At 40.9% G+C, this 18645-nt stretch overlaps 1 protein-coding gene across 4 annotated transcripts in view; it reads left to right on the forward strand.

Annotated features, from left to right (window-relative positions):
* Positions 1-4445: 4445 nt before the first annotated feature.
* The window catches only part of clcn2c (chloride channel 2c), an 89874-nt gene continuing 75674 nt past the window's right edge, over positions 4446-18645 (forward strand). For 3 of the 4 annotated variants that reach the window (XM_058080040.1, XM_058080041.1, XM_058080042.1), the window contains exon 1: positions 11857-12080. In XM_058080040.1, coding sequence (XP_057936023.1) covers positions 12030-12080 — 51 coding nt within the window. In that variant the 5' untranslated portion in view covers positions 11857-12029. Of the gene's footprint in view, positions 4535-11856; positions 12081-18645 lie in introns of those variants that run through there. The other variant, XM_058080043.1, reaches the window with a different exon arrangement.

Raw genomic sequence — 18645 nt, forward strand, 5'->3', positions numbered from 1 at the left:
GTATTCCGGTTTCTTCCCACATTCCAAAAAAAACATGCTAGGTTAATTGGCGACTCCAAATTGTCCACAGGTATGAATGTGAGTGTGAATGGTTGTTTGTCTATGCGTGCCCTGTGATTGGCCCTGTGATTGCATTGAACACACACACACACACTATTTTATGCTTATAATTTTCCTTGAATGTAAAAGTGTTATACTACCAGCTATATTTTCTCAAGGCCCTTTTTTCAGACCACATCAAACTCGTGAAATTTTTCGTTCTTTATTTATTTATTTTTTTTACTAAATAAGACATCCGACTTGCAAGTCATGTTGCCATATGTTAAAAGTGGCGGGCCGGATTCAAACGCTTGGTGGGCCACATGTGGCCCCCGGGCCGTAGTTTGCCCACCCCTGGTATACAGTATGTTCAGTAACAAACACAAACACTCACGCTCCAACATCAGGAACACACACATATATAGCCAAATGTGCTGTCACACACAAAGACACCCAGTGCCCTCTACTGGCCAAGACATGTAATTACAATGCAGGTGTCCTAAAAAAGGTTAAGCATTCACAAGCAGAACAAGCAGAACAGAGTCCTGCAACTTCAACCTCACATACTTTTAATTTTGTAAACATTGTGGTTTTAGGTTAACGGTTAACTCTGCCTCTACCAGTAGTACGTAGTATTTAGTGAAGTAGTTTGTGGTACTGCAATGTTTTGTAATGATCCGATAGCAAGTACCTAGTACATGGCCAATATTGTCTATAACACTGATACTTATGCCAATACAGTACTCTTTACTTGAATCTTTTTCAAGATAAACACACTGCTCAAATGTTAAGTTCAAGGACCAGGGGCGAATAGTGGGGCACGTGTCCCCTTGGGGGTGTTATACTAAAATCATGTCCTTAATGTTGTCTGGTCTGTTAGTGTCATGCTTGAACAATGTTGGTGCCTGTACTCAGACAGTGGTTTATACAGATAAGTAAATAAACTACACTTTTTCAGTAGTATTTCAAACTGGGGAATGTGGAAAAAATTCAGTTCCCTGGGGGGGGGTCGTGACACAAAATCATTGTGAAGCACTACTCTAAAGGAACCATAGAAATAAAAGGCTTTCAGATGGAAAGACATTTCAAAATAAAGTTGATAATTGATTATGTTTTGGTAGAACAACAGATGTATCTGCAATCTCGGTCCAATACTGTGATGATTCCAACAACTGTCAACTAAATCGTAAATGTCACATGGCATTAGTCAGCTGATATCAAAGTCCTCTCTTGATTTGCTGTTGCTCGTCCTGACAAAGATGGAATCCTTGCAGGCGGTCGTTATGGCAACTCAGGTAACACAAATTCAGGATAAAATTCACGAGGGTAGCGGGGGTGCTGGAGCCTATCCCAGCTGTCTTCGGGCAAGAGGTGGGGTACACCATGGACTGGTGGCCAGCCAATCACAGGGCACATATAGACAAACAACCATTCACACTCACATTCATACCTATGGACAATTTAGAGTCGCCAATTAACCTAGCATGTTTTTGGAATGTGGGAGGAAACCGGAGTACCCGGTGAAAACCCACGCATGCACGGGGAGAACCGAGGGTGGAATTGAACCCTGGACTCCTAGCTGTGAGGTCTACGCGCTAACCACTCATCCACCGTGCAGCCCCCCAACACTTGCATGTAAAGTTCCTGTGTGACAGTTTGTCTATGTTCCCTGTCTGTTCTTTGGTTTCCCTTTTGAACACTCTTGTTTTGTATTGGACTTCCTGTTTTGCCTCCTCTGCCTTCGTTGCCATAGCCACCCACACCTGTCCCTAATTTGTCATCTCTATTTAGTTCAGGTGTGTTCTTCTCCCTTTGTTGGATCATTGTTTGTTTGTCCGTCAGCTACCTGAGTTGCTTTTCGCTGCTGCTGCAATTACTGCACAGAATAAATATTATTTACCTGCTATTGGTCCTGCTCTCTGCATCCTGGGATCGAACCTTAAAGCAATGAAGCCGAACTATGACATTTACGTTTAGGCTTTAAGTCCTGAGGATCATCAAGATGTTTTCAGGCAAAAGTGAAACTTAATGTACTTTTTGTTGCATTAAGTGGTTTTTGGAACTGGACCACTCACTGTTGTTCTTATGGTGGAGTCATGAACACTGGCCTTAACTGAGGCAAGTGAGGCCTGCGGTTCTTCGGATGTTGTTGTGGGGTCTTTTGTGACCTGTTAGATGAGTCATTGTTGTGGTCTTGGGTTGATTTTGGTTGGTTGGCCACTCCTGGGAACGGAAGTATTGCTCTGAGCACAAGCGTATCAATACAATACCAACAGTACCTTTGTATCAATAATATTAATTATAGGTCGATCCAATAAACTCTTGTTGAGAGAACTTGGAGTGGATAAGGTTGGATAAGGTTTGGAGTGCACCCCAGATGTCAGTACTGGGACCAATGTTGTTTATTCCTGGTGTTCCTATTCTCAAGTGGTTGTTTGATCATGTCCAATCGGAACAAAATTTGTCACCATTCACTGAATCAGGTCTTTGAATGTTTCATGAGACAAGATTTATATTTAAAGTCACTTTTTTTGAGTGAAGCAGACAGAACTAATCGATAGTCACCGGCTGGCAAAAGATTTACAACTATTTTACAAGAGAATCATATGACTGGTTACGAAGGAGGTTTTTGTTTATTATACCAGTAAGCCAGTTGGAGGGGCATCGACGTAAATCAAAGAGAAACTGAAAGTACCTTTACTTGTGACTTTGGCAATAAGGATGAATGGGTGATCACAGTTGCACCAGCAATGATCGACTGGTCGATCGGGATCGATTTGGCAACTCCTACACTAGCAGGTTCTCCAATCTGGATCTACATACAATAAGCCAAACTCACTTTTGCCATCACAGCACTCAGCTATGATATGTTCAAGGACATTCATAGATGTAATAATATCTTGTCACAACAAGGAAGAAGTGGTTGGACGCAACAGAACTTTGGAGGCAAAAAACGCAAGGATTTAAATGACAGCCAATTGTAGTTTTTACTTACTGATTTTGTACTATGCTCAGTCTATTGGATTGGAGTTCAATTCCACCCTCGGCCATCTCTGTGTGGAGTTTGCATGTTCTACTCGTGTATGCGTGGGTTTTCTCCGGGTACTCCGGTTTCCTCCCACATTCCAAAAAAAACATGCTAGGTTAATTGGTGACTCCAAATTGTCCATAGGTATGAATGTGAGTGTGAATGGTTGTTTGTCTATATGTGCCCTGTGATTGGCTGGCCACCAGTCCAGGGTGTACCCCGCCTCTCGCTTGAAGACAGCTGGGATAGGCTCCAGGATCCCCCGTGACGAATATTGAATAATTATCTTATTTTTGTTGATGATGTCATGATCTGTGGTGCCAGATTGTTCCCTGCACCTTCCCGGACTCCTGCTCCTCCCTGCATTGTTTCCTACCTTGTTTGTACTTTCTGGCCTGCTTGGTTCTCAGCAGCGCTTTTTGTTCTTAGGTATTTTTGTCCTGCCAGCGCTTTTTGTTGCGGCTAGGTATATAGGCTAGGTGTATTGCTGTTATACTTATTTGAGTTTTTGATGCTGTTCTGTCATATTTCTAACCTTGATGTTCAATTTCACTTCCATGGTGATGGCTTTCCTTTTCTTTAGCGCACTGCCGCTTGGCGGACATAAAGAAGTGTAAAAAGTTAACTAATAAGCAATGTTATTCTTGCTCGGGATGGCAGAGCAGGCACATATTGAATTCTTCCGCTCAGCACGGCATCCATGTTTTCTTCCCCCGGCTGTGTGCTCTAACAGTTCTCCAGCGAGTTTTGTGTTAACGGCTCACAGTTAAGTTTTTAATTAATTAATAGGAGCGTATTTGTCACTAGGAAAAGCCACAACACGGAACGCCGTGAACCGAGGACCGCCTGTTCTTTTATTATACCCATATAATGTCCGACCATGTTTTCTTATGAGAACATTCTTCTGTTTTACATACGAAGATAACCACATAATTATTCACAGTCTATTAACTGGTTGCCACCCAGTTTTCCTAACGTCGCCTGCCTCTTGTTCCTCCTCCCGCCATTCCATTGCACCTGCATGGTACTCGTGTGCTCCTGTCTGCAGGGAGCCCAGCTCACAATGCACATCTGGAGCGCAGAGATTACTGCTGCAGCCCGCATTGCAACACAGCACTGATGCTGATGACTCGGATATTTTCAGGAACATTGCTTTTTTTTTTTTTTTCTTAGGACACGGTTAGCAGCCTCACATTTGTGTGTTTGTGGCATTTTTAAGGAAAATGAAAATAAAATTGCTGCAAAATTGTTGCAACCAATAAGGATTTCAATCCAACACCGCTCTGATGTCACAACAAGGAATCAATAGATACATTTGGTTAGTAGGGATGCCATTTGTTCATGTTATGACAGGAAGAACTATTGTCAGGAGTGGAAGTTTCCTTTTTAACTTCGGGAGCAGCAGGTGACTGATCGCATCTTCGGGACTCCAGCTGGACTTGGACCAGAGGTTGAGAACAAGCCACGGTGAGTAGGCGGCGCACTGCGCAATTGCATCTCAAATCAACTTTCTCACCTCCTATCAAGTCATATTGTGGGCATGCAAGGGGTGGGCGGATTGAGACAAATACCGATTATATTGATACCGTGACAGATCAATACTTCCGGGGTGAGAGCAATATTGTGTTTTTCATATGCCATATTGTTTATATTCAAGACTTGGGTAATTATGACTATTTTGCTCCAACACATGTTCATTCATTCATTCATTCATTCATTTTCTACCGCTTTTCCTCACGAGGGTCGCGGAGGGTGCTGGAGCCTATCCCAGCTGTCTTCGGGTGAGAGGCGGGGTACACCCTGGACTGGTGGCCAGCCAATCACAGGGCACATATAGACAAACAACCATACACACTCACATTCATACCTATGGACAATTTGGAGTCGCCAATTAACCTAGCATGTTTTTAGAATGTGGGTGGAATTGAACCCTGGTCTCCTAGCTGTCAGGTCTGCGCACTAACCCCTCATCCACCGTGCAGCCCTCCAACACTTGTTCATTCATTCATTCATTTTCTACCGCTTTTTCCTCACGAGGGTCGCGGGGGTGCTGGAGCCTATCCCAGCTGTCTTCAGGCAAGAGGCGGGGTACACCCTGGACTGGTGGCCAGCCAATCACAGGGCACATATAGACAAACAACCATTCACACTCACATTCATACCTATGGACAATTTGGAGTTGCCAATTAACCGGGCATGTTTTTGGAATGTGGGTGGAATTGAACCTTGGTCTCCTAGCTGTGAGGTCTGCGCGCTAAACACTTGTCCGCCGTGCAGCCCTCCAACAGTTGTATGTAATAAAATTGAATAATAGTTTGTTTTGGACGTGCTGAACAAAGTAGATCCAGAAATATCACATGGGTGATGCTGCCTCTCCTGGGGGGTTTCTTGCCCTTTTCGTTGTGGGTTTGCCCATTCCTTTGCTTGATGGCTTGTTTGCCGGCTTTTACTCTCACCTGCTTTTTGTCTGCTTTGCTGGGGTCATCCTGCCTTTGTGGTGGAAGGAGAGTGCTAGCCTACATTGCTTTTAATTGATTTGATTTGTTTTTGTTTTCCTTTTTGAATCTTTTTTGCTGGGTGTCCCATCTCTGTAGTACGGGACTACTTGTGTGGGCACGTGTCTTGCTCCCTGGAGTGGTGGTGGGTGGCGGACTGGCGCTCCTGGGTCGTGAGGTGATATCCTTCCTGGTGAGGGGGGGGGGCAGGTTCTGGGCCCCACGTGGGCTTGGTTGTGGAACGCATGTCCTAGTTCTGATCATGACTTAAAATGCCATTCATTTTCTACCACTTATCCTCACGAGGGTCGCGGGGGTGCTGGAGCCTATCCCAGCTGTCTTCGTGCGAGAGGCGGGGTACACCCTGGACTGGTCGCCAACCAATCACAGGGCACATACTGATGAAGCCGGAGTACCTGAAAAAAGAGAAACCCCACGCATGCACGGGGAGAACATGCAAACTCCACACAGAGATGGCCAAGGGTGGAATTGAACACATGTCTCCTAGCCTAGCCTGCGTGCTAACCACTCATCAACCACTTAGAGATGAGTCTAGTGCCTGTCTCACCGAACAATTACTGACACCTAGTGGCCAATGTTGAATACAATACAGGGGTCCCTATGTGCTGCAGTTCAAAGTTCTCTATAATTAATCAATCAATTAATTTGTAAATTAATTCATTCTCAATTAATTCCTTTAACAGTGTTTATGCTTGAAAATGCTTAATTTAGGCATTTTGTTTATGTTCTCATTTCTATGCCTCAGCTTATTTTGAGGTTTTCTTCCTGCATTGCCCTATTTTGTGTTTTCCTGCTTTACGATTATTATTCACACCTGTGGTTAATTTGTGTTACCTTTCTATTTAGTCCAGGTGTGCGCTCCCTCATTTGGAGCATAGTTGTTGAATCGTGGTTGTGTCGGCCCATATATACTTATATATACTACCTGTACTTGAGTCTCCTCTCTGCATCCTGGGTTGGGGCCATAACACTGGAAGTATTATGTTTGCTGTAGATATTTGCTGATGTACTACTGCTGTGGTTTTGTAGTTTTTTGTAGGTTTTTTTTGTAGTTTTTGTAGTTTTTGTTGTTGTCTTATCCTGCCCTCGTGTCCCAACAAGCCCCCTCTCCTTTTCTCTCCTACCCTACCCTTTTATGCTCCAGTCCATTTAGTGCCTCGGTTATTTAAGAAAAATATTTTTTTACATGAGTTGCCAGCTTACATATCACAGGACAATTGATTAGATTTGATTTTTGTACAATTCTATGTGTTTTGATGGCTGGCTGTGTCGAATGTTTTCATGAAATGGGAGTTCAAAAGCTAAAAATAATCTCAAAGATAAAATCTGGACTGACTCAGAGTGTGCAGACACACATTTGTCACATTTCACAATTTCAATGATTAGTTACAGTATGGTGGATCCCTGCCTATTTGCCATTCAGTATTTACGACCTTGCTAATTTGTGGAGTTTAAAAAAACATTTTTTTTCTCCCAAAAATAGACCTCATTCACCATTGGTAATAATTTATATAATTAATTAATTTAATTAATTAATTAATTAATTAAATTGATTAATTAATTAATTAATATAATTAAATTATATAGCTACAATATACAGTATACAACAGTACCTCAGTTGTACAACCATTTGTTCGTGTTTATGTCTTTATGTTTCACTGATAATTATTTCTTGTCAAGTATTGAGATTTTTCACTTTGTTCAGCGGACCATGAACAAACCATAGTTGTGTTTGTGTGTCCTGTGACTGACTGTACAGTAAGTACAGTAAAACTGATTGAATCTTTTCATCAGTCATCTTACATTATCATGCATTAGTGGGGAGTATATCTTATGTGTAGCCGCACATACAGGTATTACGTGTTTATTACATTTTATTATGTCATGCACACATAACAACATAACTGAATTATGTTGTGTACATAAACACAACAAATTACCAATTAACAAATTAGCATTTCATCAATTAAACAAATATCCTCTTTGACTTAATTTCTTTGTTGTTCCTATAGGAACATGGTTGCGTAACGCAGTGACAGTTATGGGTGAGTAATGTTCTTCATGTTGGTGTTTCCAGGGGTCAGTGAACGCACCTTACACGTGATGTGCTGGTAACATATAGCGGGTGGAAAACCAAGGAAGAGTGAGCGGTTCAGCGCACGTGAAGGACTGATAGTAGCTTGTTATAGTTTGTACATAAACCTTAAAAAAGACAAAAACAATATGAATATAGATTACAGGAAACAGGACAGATGATTTAAATTCATACCACTATCCAGGCTGTGGAGGGGCAACAAATACATAACATGCACTTCACTTTCATTCACACTTGTATTGTATTATGCTAATATTCTGACTAAAAATATCTTTGTTTTGTATTTTAAAGATCTACTTAGAACCTCCTTAAGAGCAAACAGTGCGAAATGTAAATTCTTACATTTTTGAACAGTGTTAATATTCAATGATAGCTACTGTTAGTAGTGAAACCTAGCCACATTAGCTCACAACAAACATAACGCGAGAGGGTGAGATGTAATGGTTGTGTATGTTTAAAAGTTAGTACCCCGTCGGGAGCATCTTAACATATAATAGCATATAAATGTATGCCGTGTGGCAAGGAATTGAACACAGAATCAGATGCGGACAATAAATGCATTTTTAGAGGGAAGGCAAGGACGATCTATTACTCTGGGAAGTTCAACTGATTTTTTTTGGTAACAATTTTTAATGCTCTAATCACAAGATATCCTCATCAAATTTATCTGATCAATTCACAACACTAAGTTTTTTGTGTCTTTCTGCCCACACTCACTGTTTTTACTACTTTGGGTTCCGTCTGCAAAGCATGACAGGCGACAACGTGCTCTTGTTTTTTGTGTTTAGGGTAAACAGCAAGCCTCCATTGCAGGTGATTATTTTTACCATTCAGGCGGACACAGTGATGCCTTTGATATAATAAGGGCATGATTCAGTTGTCTTTAAATACATCGGTATACTCAACTGAACTCACTGAACTTTGAAGACCAACGTGAGGCAGCCGCAGGAAACTGAGATGTTGGTAAAAGTCTTATGACTTACATTTTATCGTACTTTTATTGAATCCATTTTTTGCTTGGTGTGTCCAGAACATGCGGACACCGGTGTGATGTCACAACTATAAAGTTGATGTCACACTGTCAGGACAACAAGTCTCCCTGTAGAACCATGGACACCATACCGGTCTCTACCCTACCTGACCAACCCCCAGAAGGCTGGGTATTCTGAGCTATTTATAGCAGCAGTATAGCAGTATAGGAGATTGGTTCTAGAACTCAAACCCTGGGTTGAGGTCAGTCTGATTATGTTTAGTCACAACTTCTCATCTTCTCGTACAACTTCAGGCTCCTTCCCAACAGAGAGGTGGTCTTCCATGGCCAAAGAACCAGATTTTGCAGGCAAAGACCAAAAGTAGGATTCAAACATTCTGGATAAATGACTGAGCAGAGTTCAGCCTACCCAAAACAAAAAGAATGTCTAGACCCTATCGATCACAGGCACCCATTTACCATGGCAACAGAACTGGTCTACTTTCCCCCGATGGAAGTGGAAATCCTCATTGAGGATTACGAACATTATAAACAAGCCTGCCTCACAAGCCAGTAGGTTCTAGTTCCTGGTACTCTAATGTCCTCACACGGTCCAAAACCATGTATGTTAGCTTTGGAGCCTCAAAATTCCCATACGTGTTGTTTGTCTGTATTCATCATGACATCCAATCCAGATACAAGACAGGTGTGATGAGGACATGAAAATAAGGAAGGTGAAAACAGAGGTGCCAATCCGAATGAATATATAATCGGATTCACAGGGGTGGAATATTCCTTTCCCCAATCCGATTGAGGTATCTTGTACCCGCTCAAACGGAAAGTTGTCAGAGTGCGTTCTTCTTCGTGGTGTTTTTCTTCTGCTGTTGTTTATTGGCGGTTGGCAAGCAGCTTTCGTGTGCATTACCGCCATCTGTGGAACAGAATCTAAACCCTTCTATACGCCATTCACAAGTTCAGTTTTATTAAAAAAGAAAATATAAATCTATATAAAAGATGTCCAGCGTTTAATTATAAAATATGAGTAAGATTGAATTAGATCTTTTCCTGTTTAAATTTATCCTGGATGCGTTCTTTCAGCGCATGCTCAGATATGATGTAACACGCAGCTTGAGACGTTCTTCAGTTTTAAAAATGGAGGCGAGCAATTGGCACTGGACTGCTGCGGAAAGTTTGTTTTTGATCCAAACTAAATTTCAAGACTGTATCAAGGAAAAACTGGTAATAAGAAGTTATTCCAACAAGTGAAAGAAAAACTCAGGGAAGTCGGTATCGCGTGATGTTGATGTTTACGTTTTACTGCGCATGCCCCATTGACTATTCTGGTTGATTATAGCGGCGCATGTAGACAAGAGATTGTAATATTCCTTTCCATGTATACCATTGTTTTCGGAAAGATCATTCGGAAAGATTCCATACGGAAAGAGAAAAACTCCCCATGTAAATGTGGCTATTGTGTTGAATTGCAACCGTGATGGCGTTCAAGAATGCAACTCTTTGCCTGACCCTGAAAGGAGTCATCCAACATAATGGGGTTCAACTTTCAAATGAGATTGACACAAAGCAGGATTCTCCCAATGATTAACCTTCTTTACATAAGCCACGTAGACGCTTTGCTTTAGATGAAAATACCTTGCTTGAGTCAAGTGTGTATTTGTCATGTTTTCCATCTCCCTGTTAACAGATTTCAATTGTTGCTTAGTATGTTGTTTGTTTTAGTTTTTTCGCCTTTGAACACATGGAAAAGAACATCAAACACTTCAGATTCTTAATGTCACGTTTCTGAAGCTGTGTTAGTTAATAAGCCTGTGGTTTTCCAAGTACCTGAGTTGATGCCAGGTTTCGGCATACTGGCCAAAGCTTATTTGTTTATTATGCATCATTATTTTTTTTTGTAAAATGCCATAATTTCCTTTGACTACTTTGAATCTCTAAAGAAGGATCACATTATATGATGATGCTATATGATGTGTGGATGATGAGTGGATGATTTGGAGCAGTTGACACCCATGAAGTCGTGGTGACTGGGCTTCACATAATAATAATAATAAATAATACATTTTATTTGTATAGCGCTTTTCAGAGTACTCAAAGACGCTTTACAGTAGAGAAATAAATATAGAGTTGAGTAAAAACATTCACCGCTTTTTCCTCACAAGGGTCGCGGGGGGGGGGGGGGGGGGGGTGCTGGGGCCTATCCCAGTTGTCTTTGGGCGAGAGGCGGGGTACACCCTGGACTGGTGGCCAGCCAATCACAGGGCACATATAGACAAACAACCATTCACACTCACATTCATACCTATGGACAATTTGGAGTCGTCAATTAACCTAGCATGTTTTTGGAATGTGGGAGGAAACCGGAGTACATCACCACATGTGATAAATATTGTAAACTTGGGTAAGCCCCCAACGCCAACAATGGCGGTCTATATACCCCAAATCTTGAGGTTTTGAGTAAACAATTATGGGTAGTCATGTCATGTCATAGTCATCTTCTAACAGCTGTAGCTTGTGGGTCATAATCTTTGTTTGGGATCTTCTCTCACAGGCCATGTTTAATTTTACACGGGAGACATGTGACATTGGGGAAATCTACTCATATATTGAGAATATGCAGCTGTCCAATAAAAATGGGTTTATGGGGAACTTCCTGATTGCCAACAGGCAACGCAGGGTGCCCCCGAATCATGACAAAGCAGTTACAAGATTTAATTAAAGCTGTTTATAGTGCTTTTCAAGGCGCCCAAAGCACTTCACAATGAAGTGAACCAATCATTGATTCCTTAAGTCACACACTGGTAGTGGTCAACTACATCTGTGGACACAGCTGCCTTGGGGTAGCAAAGATCAAACCAACAACCTTCCAGTTTCTGGACGAGCCTATCCCAGCTGTCTTTGGACTGGTCGCCAGCCAATCACAGGGCACATATCAACAAATAAACATTCACACTCACATTAATACCTATGGACAACTTGGGAGTCGCTAGTTAACCCAACATGCATGTTTTTATGTTATTATTATTCAGTTTTTGTATGTTTCATGATGAAAGTTAAGGATTTCTGGGCCTGTTAGAAAACTTTGAAATAAGCCTTTGAGGCTTGCTCCAGATGGGAGTGTCAAAATCCATGTGAGAGGTCCATAGTCCCGCCTCACAGTGTGACTTGAGGCTATAAAACCAAGGAAGTTCACTCCACGCGCGACTCAATCCGCAGTCGGGAGTTCACAGACGAACTCCTTCCAAAGAAGCACCAGCCTATCAAATGCTATAACCACCGCTTGCACAGAGCGTCATCGGTGTCGGTTTCATTCCACTTCCTAGCTCGAAGCTTTCCTCCCGTCGGACGAGCCGCACGGAGCTCACCATGGCCGGGGAGGGCTCCGACCAGCGGGCGCTGCAGTATGAACAAACTCTGGTATGTTGGATTGCTGTCACTGCCTGAACTTTGCTCGCATGTCACACACAAACATCACGTACTATCCGCTGTTGAGGCAAGCCGATCTCTTCCAAACACACCAACGAAGCCACCGAGACGCACCAATATTTAAATAATGCCGTATTAAATTGTCATATTAATGGGCACAGATAAATGCACCAATCTTTCTATGCGATTCGCCACAGTTGTGTGTCGGCGCTGTTTGTAATGAATGAATAAGTTCGACGTACTGTATTTTTGGCAATAAAGTCTGAGCTCTTAGCCTATTGTTCGTCTACCCTTTAAGTTTTGCAAGCGAACATTTGTTGTACTTACAAATAATCACTTACTCAACAATGAAGCAATGCAGTTGCAAGATTATGGCAAAACCTTCACTGTCCATTGTATTTTTCATAAATGGCTCTGAAATCAAATATAAATGGAGGGAGCAAAATATGTTCTTTGCAACACATATCACCTATTTGATTACGTTTTAAAATGAATTAATTATACGCAATTAAAAACGTCATCATTATACATCATAAATGTATAATTTTGCCCTGAGGTCCATTTGCAGCCTACATTTTAATTTTTACTGGCACTCAATCACATTTAATTTACTATAAATTATTATATAAGCTATATAATAATTTGTATATAAATATAATTATTAGATATTGCACCAATGTTGATGATTTGTTCAGATTGTTGTTTTTTGTATTGAATGTTTGAAGAAAATATCACACTATTAGTCATTGTTGGTATTGTCCAATATGCATGATACGCCATGATGGTGGAGATTTGCAAAAACTCAGATTTACCGTTTTTTTCAGTGCTCTTTAGTTTGTGTCATAATAAATGTGCAACATTCTGTCATGTTGTTAATAATTTATTAGCATAACATGAAGTTACTGACTTATGAGTGTAGCGGTAGATGCGTGTGAATGAAAGGTTGGTAATGGTAATGGTAATGGTTTTATTTCATTTGAACATGCATCAGATTACAATTGAATGCATCACATAATCAGTTCACAGTTCCACATGTCCGAAAGGAGTAGGAAGAAGCAAAGCTTATTAAATCCTACCCCTCCATCTGGTACTTTTACAATCAGTAACTGTTGCATTTGTTCACTTCCTGCTTTCCATAATAGAGTTTTAGGTTTTTGGAAAGCAGGAAGTGAACAAATGTTACATTTTTGGAAAGCAGGAAGTGAACAAATGTTAAATTTGTAACAAATGTTACATTTGTTCACTTCCTGCTTTCCAAAAACCTTAAACTATATTATGGAAAGCAGGAAGTGAACAAATGTAACAGTTACTGATCGTAAAAGTACCAGATGGAGGGGGAGGATTTAATAAGCTTTGCTTCTTCCTACTCCTTTTGGACATGTGGAACTGTGAACCGATTATGGTTGTTTTATATACGTGAAAATCACAGCTAAGTCTTACCCATTACTTTTCCTGCTCTATACAGTAGATTTGAGCGCTAAGAAGTATAATTCAGTGTAAAGTCATAAATCATGGGGTTTACTGTCTCACTTGATATGGCATCTTTAGGGTTTATTTACTTTGCTGGACTTGGATATCATGGTACCTTTTTGTACTTGCTTGTCGTGTTTGGAATTAGGGATTTGATGGTCAGAATGATAAAGGATGTAGTGTGTGTGTGTGTGTGTGTGTGTGTGTATTGGCATATAAATGTCTGTGTGAGTTTTTCCAGTTCAAAGTGCTAAGACTCTTCTATTTGAAGTGACAACGTGTAATTTTATAGGCCAACTGGATCCATTCAGCAGCAACAGGCCGTGTGTCTCTGGGTCTGTTTCCTTTTCTTGATCAACCTTCCTTGTAAAAAAGCACCCCCCTCTCCTTCCACACCAACACACACACACACACCACCCTCTGTGCCATTTAATCTGTGCATGTGTGTTTGAGAGATTACACAACGGGCTACCCGCTGATTCAGCACTGGACGCTCTGTCACCCTGGCGGGGTCTCATGCTTGGGACTGGAGGAACGTGCATAAGCAGCTTTCTCCACCAAAAAAATGTCCCCCTGACCCTCCTTCTCTGTTTATTATCCAATCATCCTGCTGGATAAATAAAGCATGGAGAAACAAATAACTCTACTGCCAGAATAGCAATGGATAAATGATCTATGGCCTTGTTGCTTGTAGTAACATGGTGTCTTTGTGTGAGGATGGTGTTTGTGTGGGTTTGTTATGGGCAGCTGATGCTCAAAGGGCCCACTGTAGTTTGACTGTGAGAGAGGCTGTATAGACTGCAGAAATGTTGGCAGAGCCTGCTGAGTTGTGGAAGCGTGATATTGGTTATAGAGTATCTCACTAAAGTACACAATTCATAGTTTAGTAACACATTGCAGCAACAAATCTATTATTTTGTCTCAAAGAAGTACTCAAAAGACACCAGAAGCTTGGAGATACAGTAACTTAGAGTAGTCAGCGTGCAGCTTGTATAGCAGTATAGATTTAATGGCTTCTGAAAATAAGTCAATACAGTCATACCTAGCCACTATTTCAAAAATATATTAACTTTATATTAAAGTTAAACTTATATTTTCACATTTGGTACTGGCGTGCACGGATTAAAATTTCCCTTTAATGTGTAGGGAAAGACGCATGCCGAGCCATTTTTTTCACAACAACAAATAAAGTCAAATAATAATCTATATAACAGGGAAGGGGGGCTGCACAGCGATTGAGTGGTTAGCGCGCAGACCTCACAGCTAGGAGACCAGGGTTCAATTCCACCCTCGGCCATCTCTGTGCGGAGTTTGCATGTTCTTCCCGTGCATGCGTGGGTTTCCTCCCACATTCCAAAAACATGCTAGGTTAATTGGCGACTCCAAATTGTCCATAGGTATGAATGTGAGTGTGAATGGTTGTTTGTCTATATGTGCCCTGTGATTGGCTGGCCACCAGTCCAGGGCGATATGGGCGATATGGACGTTAACATGTATCACGATATGACGATATAAAACAATGTAAAATTTAAAATTCATCAGTCTTGTATGAACAAATAGAAACTTTTTGCCATACAATGAAATACACTTGTCTGAAACTGTAAAACACGTTTATTTATTGGTAACAAACTGGCTAATTTTTCTAATGGGATGTCAGGGGTGTTCTGTCTGTGGAGAATCTAAGACGACCTAAGACGACCCAAAATAAACACGCTTCTCATTTTTTTTCACATCTTCATCAGACATTGTAAATAAAACATTCCTTACATTAAAGAATTAAAACACAATTTAATTTAATAGAAAAAATAATGGACTGAAAAGCTACCTCGTTTAAGGCATTTTTGATGGAAATGGGCCAATACTGTTACCCGATTGATCGGAGCATCCCTCCAGTGAACATGTCCACATTGCACCAAAAGTGTCAATATTGAGAGAGAGCTCCATTGTTTCTTAGCACTGCTCTGATTCTCATGGGTATGGAATTCAAAAGAGCTGCACACATAGTTATTGGATTCTGGTCTATTTCTGAGCTGAGGAGCAGTGATCGTTCGGTCGTAGCATAAAAAAATGAACCCAGAGATAACTTCAAAACCAACCTTTCCTCGGGTGTGAAAAAATGTCTGTCCTCTGGCATGAATTGAATGTTTCCAGTCTGTCCTTCAAACACTTTGATGTTTTACAATGGCTGTAAATCAGAATCCCTTGCTAATCATTGATATATTAACTAGACTTTACGCCATCAGCATTACTGGAGCCAATCATCCATAAGTGAGTTTAAATAATATAAATAACACTATGTCTGAAACGGGGCTGTACGGGCTAACGAGTGGTTAGCGTGCAGACCTCACAGCTAGGTGACCCGTGTTCAATCCCGCCCTCAGCCATCTCTGTGTGGAGTTTGCATGTTCTCCACGTGCATGCGTAGGTTTTCTCCGGGTATTCCGGTTTCCTCCCACATTCCAAAAACATGCTAGGTTAATTGGCGACTCCAAATTGTCCGTAGGTATGAATGTGAGTGTGAATGGTTGTTTGTCTATATGTGCCCTGTGATTGGCTGGCCATCAGTCCCTGCTGAATGCCAAATAAGCCCCTCTACCTGCCCACACGCACACGCAAAACTTTAAATTATTATTATTTATTCTAATTTTTTTTAATTATTTGTACAAATTACTGTTTATGCTGTACATTGTTCATATTTGATGTCATCTATTTATTCTCCACATTATTATTTATTATTATACGGGAGCCAGGCAACAACATTTTGTTGGCAATTTCACTGCTGTGTTATTGTGCAATGACAATAAAGAAAGTCTATCTACCCCGCCTCTCGCCCGAAGACAGCTGGGATAGGCTCCAGCACCCCCGCGACCTTCGTGAGGAAAAGGGGTAGAAAATGAATGAATGAATGTCTGAAATGGTTTGTAAAAATAATCTTGTCATCTTGTCAATCTTGTGCACAGTAATTTGATTTTTCACATTGAGTGACAGTTAGTTAGCAGTAACAATATGAATTTATTCATTTTGGTGCTTCTATATTCTGAAGGTCAGTGAAGGCACTTGACGTATGATTGGTGGAAACTGTAGAGGATGTTGCTTCATGATTATGCTGTCAGTCCTGTGTAGATTTCAGCTGAACATTCTTAGAAAGAGCATGTAGTGTCTGTATGTGCTGTAAACCATGGAAGGGGGGGGGCGGCGGCGGCTTTGCAGTTTGGCTGATCTTTATTATGTTTATTAAAATAAACAACCAAAAAAGCCAGCCTGTGTTTTTGATCATGTCTTTTAATTTGTTTTGAGCCAAGGTAATTTTCCACTGTTGTTGACATTGCTTTGGTATTTTTATGATGCCGTACATATCTGGTGACGTATTTTCCACCTTGATGGAAACTGTCCTCACTTTTCCTGTTTTTACTCCATCACAACTTGTTGGTTTTGTCTTCATTCATTTATTTGAGGTGAAGGTCAAGCACTCCTTAACCAGTTTTAGAAGTGTGTGGAGAGGACCGTGGGCGTATATTTGCACAGAGTTAAGTTCAGAATATCTTGGCTCTGTGTGCAGATAAGCATCAAAAGCTTTCAGTGTTTGTTTTTTTTTGTTTTTTTTTTTGCCTTGGCTGTTGTTTGCCAAAATGATCAATCCAGCTTTATTTACCCGAAGCACTTCTAGTGTGAATAGATCTCAAAGTTCAATCACACATTTGCCAGAAAAGGAAAACATTTGCAAACCTTTTGTAATTTGGCTTATAAGTGGCAGAGAGAACATGACATGAAGGTAGGTGGCAATAACGGCAGAATTGATCACAGAGGCAGGGCTGATTAATTATTGAGATATAGCGAGAGGGAAATACAGAGGAAGATCAATGGCCTAAAAGCATATAAGCCTAACGTCCTTATATGGGCCTGTGCTGTAGGTTAGATACGCTCTCTGCCCTCCCCCAAGCTCGGCTTCTCTGTTAGTGGGGTGGGGCCCCTCCCTGGGGGGACGTGGGGAACTGTGTTTGGGAACTACCAAACCCTGGTAGTCCCGCAAAAAGCGTGTAATGACAACATTACATGTTACTGATGCTGTAAACGCTAAAATGCTAAAGCTACTTACCATCAAGAGACGTCTTCAGGTAACCCTCAGGAAACGTCAGACTGTCCGGTCTCTACTTCCGGATCGGATTCAGGATCCAACATACATGGCTGTATGTGAAAGCGGAAATTTCAAAAAGATAAATCGCAATTTATTGTCAAGTCCTATGAAGTTAGTTTTGATGCACCAATCACAGTGGAGGTGGAATTTCCAAAGAAATACAGCTTCTGGAAGATCTAGAAAGCTGTGCTAGTTATTGTGTGTGGCTGCTCCACGTTCATAAACGTTCATGTCTCTATGCTTGACTCTTTCCCACTTTGTCGGGCGGTCCTTTAATGCACCATGGTTGCAGTGAAACTTCTATGGCCTCAAAACTTGCAGCAAAGTGAACACAAGTTAATACATAATGGTAAGTTGTTGCTGGAGTTACAGCAAGCAAGGATTATATAGACTTTTTTTGTAGACTTTGAGTTTCTTGTTATGGTGTTGTCTGAAATGTCATTTTTTGTATTTTGTTGCTATGTTGTGAAATATTATTAGTTTTTTTCTGGAATGCAATAAGTGTTTCACTGTTCAAAGTGTTTTGCGCTTTTTGCCAACTGTACAGTTTGCATAATATAGCCTGGGTGTTAAATCTGACCAGATTATGGCCAAGTCACCTTGAAGCAGACAATTCTTAGTTGGCACATCAGAAGATCAGCTATCAGCTGTTGATGCTGTCGGTTTCAACTAGGAGTTGATTTTACATAGAGTATTTTACATACACTTTAGACTTTTTTATGATTTTTAAATTATCCCTCACTTTTTGTTTGTCACTGCAAAAGTTCTAGTGGTATACAGCAGCTGTTTAACATAATTTAGCCTGTTTACATGACTGTAAAAGTCAGATAACTCGGAGTAAGCAGATAAAAAATCAGTCTTCCAAGATGACGTAATGTCATCTTGGAAGACTGATTTTTTTATTTCAATTTCTAACAATAAAAGAATAGAGAACAGGCTGAATAGGTGTAA

This window comes from Doryrhamphus excisus, chromosome 8, assembly GCF_030265055.1.
Source record: "Doryrhamphus excisus isolate RoL2022-K1 chromosome 8, RoL_Dexc_1.0, whole genome shotgun sequence".
NCBI classification, from domain to species: Eukaryota; Metazoa; Chordata; class Actinopteri; order Syngnathiformes; family Syngnathidae; genus Doryrhamphus; species Doryrhamphus excisus.